This window comes from Pristis pectinata, chromosome 5 (assembly GCF_009764475.1).
Source record: "Pristis pectinata isolate sPriPec2 chromosome 5, sPriPec2.1.pri, whole genome shotgun sequence".
In the NCBI taxonomy this organism is placed as follows: domain Eukaryota; kingdom Metazoa; phylum Chordata; class Chondrichthyes; order Rhinopristiformes; family Pristidae; genus Pristis; species Pristis pectinata.
The window spans coordinates 111,018,910-111,024,909 of record NC_067409.1 but is presented as its reverse complement, the minus strand read 5'-3'; the positions used below and the strand labels follow the sequence as shown (position 1 = coordinate 111,024,909).

Genomic DNA, 6,000 nt, shown 5'->3' with positions numbered 1-6,000 from the left:
CCCTCTCACCCTCCTCCTCCCTCCCTCCCTCCCTCCACCTCTCTCCCTCCCTCCCTCCCTCCTCCTCCTCCCTCCCTCCCTCCCTCCTCCTCCCCCCTCCCTCCCTCCTCCCTCCTCCTCCTCCTCCCTCCCTCCCTCCTCCTCCCCCCTCCCTCCCCCCTCCTCCTCCTCCCTCCTCCTCCTTCCCTCCCCTCCTCCCTCCCTCCCTCCCTCCCTCCCTCCTCCCTCCTCCCTCCCTCCTCCTCCCTCCTCCCCCTCCCTCCCCTCCCTCCTCTCCCTCCTCCTCCTCCTCGCACCGGAAGCGGCGGCCCGTTGCTAGGGTGAAAGGTCGAGGGCGCCCGCGGAGCAGCGATGGAGGGCGGCAGCCAAGGTAACGTGTGGGCCGGGCCCCCTGAGGAGGTGGTGGGGGTGGAGGAGGAGGAGGTGGTGGGGTTGTCCGCCGCCGCCGCCGCCCCAGGGTGGGGGTGTGGTCGCCGGGATGGAAGTGCCGAGCAGTGGCGGGTGTTTGGCTGTGACCCCTCAAGGCCCGGGCTTCGCTGAGTCCTCGGCTGCTCGCAGCTCGGCCGTCGCTGGGAGCCCGACAGACCAGGACCGATCAGGGATTTCACTTCCCGGGAGAAATCCTCGGGCCCCTGGCGCCGCGTCCCTTCCTCAACTACATCTTAAAATATCAAACACCCTTTTCTTCCAGTCCACCACTCAGTGTGCGAAACTTTCTGATCGTTTGCCCGGTGTTAGACCAGAGTGGGAAAGAACATTGTTCAATTTAAACAAACCCTGTTCTGGAACTATGGCAATCGCCAGTGGTGAAGACACACACTGAGCTTGAATTCAGTAGGTTTTTATTTATTCGTTTTGCTGGCAAGTTTAGCATTTACTCCCATCCCTAATTGCCTTCAAACAGATGATGGTGAGCCATCATTTGAAGGTACTCTCTCAATACTGTTGGATTGTTCCAGGATTATTGGCCAGTGATAAAGGCATGACAACATGAGTACTGTTCATTCAACAGGAATGTCCCTTTTATTTTATATTAAATTTAAACCCATATCTACATTGTGTATTTGACATTACTGATAATTCAAACTGTGAAATGTTGTATCCATTAATCTGAATAACATTTACAAATTTAATTTGGCAAGTTACTACTCTGTTAGCCTTCTTAGACAACAACAAAGAGATGGTAGAGGTTGTTAACAGTGTTACAATAATCCACTTGCTGATGCTCTGGATTCTGCCATGCACAAAAGAGGTGCATTCAAGGGGTGATGTGTGCATAACTGACCTTGACATCAGTGCAGCATTCAACCAAGTGTGGCATAGTGCAGCCAGAATAAAATTGGAATTGGGAGGGGTGGAATTATAACCAGCACAAATATTCGGGTTGTTGGAGGCCAATCATCATAGCACCAAGGCTTAGGGTTTCTCAAGCAATGTCTTAAAACAGCTGTAGAAAAAGCAGCTGAAATGTTACATGCAGTTTTGGGCTCCTTTTTCAGGAATGATATGGTTGCTTTAGAGGCAGTGCAGTAAAAATTCATTAGACTGACTCCCTGCAGACTGGGGTTGTCTAATAGAGCAGAATTAGCCTATACTCTGTGAAGTTTAGAAGAATGAGAAGTGAATTTGTTCAGGGAGTTTGACAGGATAAATGCTGTGTTGATGATTTCTCTCAAAGGGGAATCAAGACCTGGGGGTGTTGTCTTAGGATAAGGATGTTCTCCCTGAGCATTATACATCTTTGGAATTCTCTACCTCAGAGAGCTGACTCTAAGCTAGTAAATATACCAAAAGCCAAAATAAAATTTTCAACTAAGGAAAAGTCAATAATTTTGGAGTCTGGGCAGGGAGATAGGGTTAAGGCCAGTGGTAGATAAGATAATAAGATAAGATCTTTATTAGTCACATGTATATCAAAACACACAGTGAAATACATCTTTTGTGTAGTGATTTTGGGGGGCAGCCTGCAAGTGTCACCACGTTTTTGGCGCCAACATGGCATGCCCACAACTTCCTAACCCGTACGTCTTTGGAATGTGGGAGGAAACTGGAGCACCCGGAGGAAACCCACACAGACACGGGGAGAACGTACAAACTCCTTACAGACAGTGGCCGGATTTGAACCCGTGTCACTGGCGCTTTAAAGCATTATGTTAACCACTATGCTACCGTGCCTACCAAATTCTTACTTAATGACGGAGTAGATTCAACAGACTTTATGGCATACATCTGCTTCTTTTGTCTTTAAAAAAAAGTTTAATGATCTTCCCTTGATGTTCAGTGATATTACTAGTGTCAAATCCTGAGGTCACTATCATAGAATCAAAGATAGATTATACAGCACAGAAACAGGCCTTTCGGCCAGACTGGTCCATGCCAACCAAGATGCCCCATCCAAGCAAGTCCCATTCACCAGCATTTGGCCCATAATCTTCTAAACCTTTCCAATACATGTACCTGTCCAACTGTCTTTTAAATACTTAAAGATATAGCCACACGGTAAAGATACGGGGCGGCAAGGTAGCGTAGCGATTAACGCAACGCTATTACAGCACCAGCGATCGGGGTTCGATTCCCCACGCTGTCTGTAAGGAGTTTGTACGTTCTCCCGTGTCTGCGTGGGTTTCCTCTGGGTGCTCCGGTTTCCTCCCACATTGCAAAGACGTACAGGTAGGTTAATTTGGGTTTAAAATGGGCGGCGTGGACTCGTTGGGCCGGAAGGACCTGTTACCACGCTGTAAATAAAATTTTTTAAAAAATTAAATAAGTGAAAATAAGTTGCAGATGCTGGAAATACTCAGCAAGTCAGGCTTCAGAATCTTTGACTGAAATGTTAACTATTGCACATACATACTCCGGCTTCAAGGGCAGGTCGCACCCTGGATAGTCTGCAGCAGGTGGCTTCCTTCCTTACTCCCCAAAGCCTGTCTGCCATCTATAAGGTACAAGTCAGGAATAAGATGCTATTCCACTCACTTACTTAGATGATTATTGCTCCAACACTGGTCAAGATATCATCCAAGACAAAAGAACCTACCTGTTTGGCACATCATCCAATATCTTAAATTTTCACTTCCTTTATCACTAGGGTATCATGGCTGTACTGTACCATTTGCAATTCAATGGCTATACTGTACCATATTCAATTCACACACTGATATAATTTGAGGGAGACAAGGATGGATCTGCATAACAAGTTAACAATGCAGCCTAGCTAAGCTTGTGTAAAGTGCATCCTTTCAGAACCCTCTCCTTTCTGTCAGTAGGTCTTGTCTCTCATTTAGGTTTCATTTACAATACAGCTCCAGTTAATACAAGGCTACAACGTAGATATAATGTAGATATAAGAGCATCTGTTTTGGCCTTAATGGTGTCATGCACTGTGGCAGTCCAAGGAAATGAGAATGTTGTGAAATATAGTCAGGTGGGTGTGGTTTTTGAAAATTAAAATTGTGTAATGTTTTATAAGTGAATGTTGATTATAAAATATAAATTAGTAATCTAAAGATTAGGTTTATGGTTTGAGGGGAACAACTGTATTCTTGGCTGTAATTTAGTTTTTCTACCTGAATATAGAATCAGAATTTGCAAAGTATCCTATATGCTTCAGCATGTAAAGTTTACCACTTAAAATATTAAGTGCCCTTTTTCTTGCTTGTTTTTTAACTAAAGGTATATAATGTTATTTTTCATTATGGTGGGATTAGCTTGCTTATACTGGCTATCTCCCCTCTTTCTTTCTAGTCCTGATGCAGGGTCTCGACCCAAAACATCGACTGTCCATTTCCCTCCATAGATGCTGCCTGACTTGCTGAATTCCTCCAGCTTTTTGTGTGTTGCTTTAGTTGTTTAAACTAAGTTTTCCCAATTTTCTATCTATCTGGAATGAAAATAATGATTCATTCTCCTCATTACTGTACATGATTATCAACAGACCCCAGAGATTTGGATCTTTATAGATTTCTGGGTTATATTACTGGAGTCTATGTTTATTAACAAAGCATTGTTTGTCCAATGTTAGGTTATTTTTAAAAAGAACATTTTCTCCTCCTCCCCACATTAAATTTCACAACACTCATCATTTGCTTGGACTGCAAAAACTTTTGTGTGAGCCTCACCACTTTGTATTTTCTTTTTCTTTGATGTGCACCACAATAGAATCCTGGATTCCACTTGTACGACATCAGAACCTTGTAATAGTTTCTCTTTGCAGTGAACCCCCTTCCATCGCCCCACCACCTGACACACATATATCTTAGATATACTAAAGGCAATTGTGATAGTATTAAAACTTGATCAGATCAACAAACAGCAAAGGCCATGGATTGAACCTAGGATCTTGCTAAAGTACATTGATTTACTGAGCTTCAAAGGAAATACTACTTGTATTTTAGGTAAAGGAAAATGTATTACTTTAGTGACATACAAGTTTTCTGCCATTGATTGGTACCATCTACTGCAGCAGCTTTGATCATCCTCCTCCACATTTGACGAGAGAAGTAGGGGAACGTGGCTGAAGCTTTAAATTTAATAAACTCACTTAACAACATCCATTCTGGCTGAGAAAGTAGCTAAGAGACCTGCGTCGGTGAACTCAATCACATACAGACCTTAAGAACATAAGTTAGTTGATTGCTCAGCACCTTGGGTTGTTTTGAGGATATGATCTTCTTTCCCTCCGCCATCAGATTTCTGAACAGTCCATGAACACTACCTCGTTATTCCTCTTTTGCACTATTAATTTAGTTTTGTAACATAGTCATTTTTAAACAAAATGACAAATTTCACGACATATGTCAGTGATAATTAACCTGATTCTGATAGGTCCTGTAATAACATAAATTATTTTCTATTTTACTTTTGTTTCTTCCTTCAGAAATATACCCTGTTTCTATTAGGTGCAATCCTGTGGTCAGGAACTCACAACTTGATACACTGCTTGCATGAATCTATGTCTTGCCATTCCACAATACTGGTGTTAACTTGGAACAACATTTTAAGACAATGATAAAAATAAAGTACCCACAGAAATTATGATGGTTAAAGTTACTTCACTAGATATGATGAAAACTATGAGTTTAAAAGATCAGTAGGTTAGCACACTGGATAATAAATTTACTTTTCATCACTCTGGTGGTCGCATAGTGTACATTGAACTGCAAGTTGCTTTACCTGAGGCTGCTTTGGGCATCTGTTTCTGCAAGCATGCATATTCCTGTTAAAGGTGGCATTACTTTGTTAGATTCCAGAGATCAACTTTGTACAAGTATTTCATTTTAGCTGTTTGTGTGGTCTAGATTGACACAGGTGAAACTTTCATTTATTTGCTATCAAAGTGCTTCTGCAAACAATATCTTACAAACATAAAATAACAATGGAGGAAAGATAAAGGAAGAGAGTCAACAGATCTATCAGTCACAGAAAATGAGTGAAAGGATTGGATGACTTCCAAACCATGTATGAGAAGAATATATTTTGTATTAAAAAATGTCAAATAAGTGGTACTGGTAGTATAGGGCAAAAATATAGAGAAATTGAGAACAAAGATGTGAAAAAGATATCCATATGAGGAAAGCTGTGGGAAAACTCAAAGAAGAAAAAAGAGCAGCAGTTTTTTCTTTCTGTTCTGAGGATGTAAACAATGCTGGCAAGGTTCCTTGGAATTGCAGTCTTTAATGTGTTGGTGCTCCCAGGCTGACTCGGTAGGAATTCCGGAACGTTGGCCTTGTGTTCTGGAATAGTGATAGATGTGCAAGTCGGAATGCTCCTATTTTCTTATATGTGTTCTTCCATCACTGTAGTTGCCGTACTTCATATTCGAGATGGTGCGATTCAGCAATATTATCAAAGTGAGTCTGGTATGTTGTTGTGGTACAGCATGTCCTATAAATAAGATACACTTCACCCACAATGCAGGGAGAAGAAATAGAGTCCATTGCCATGAATAGTGATGAATGAAATATTTTGGTGTTGTGCATTTTTAGTATTTCTTGTGACTGC

General features: G+C 42.2%; 1 protein-coding gene across 1 annotated transcript in view; it reads left to right on the top strand.

Annotated features, from left to right (window-relative positions):
- Window positions 1-273: 273 nt before the first annotated feature.
- cmc1 (C-x(9)-C motif containing 1) overlaps window positions 274-6,000 on the top strand; it is a 55,557-nt gene continuing 49,830 nt past the window's right edge. Inside the window, exon 1 of the mRNA XM_052016190.1 lies at window positions 274-370. Coding sequence (XP_051872150.1) covers window positions 352-370 — 19 coding nt within the window. The 5' untranslated portion in view covers window positions 274-351. The remainder of the gene's footprint in view (window positions 371-6,000) is intronic.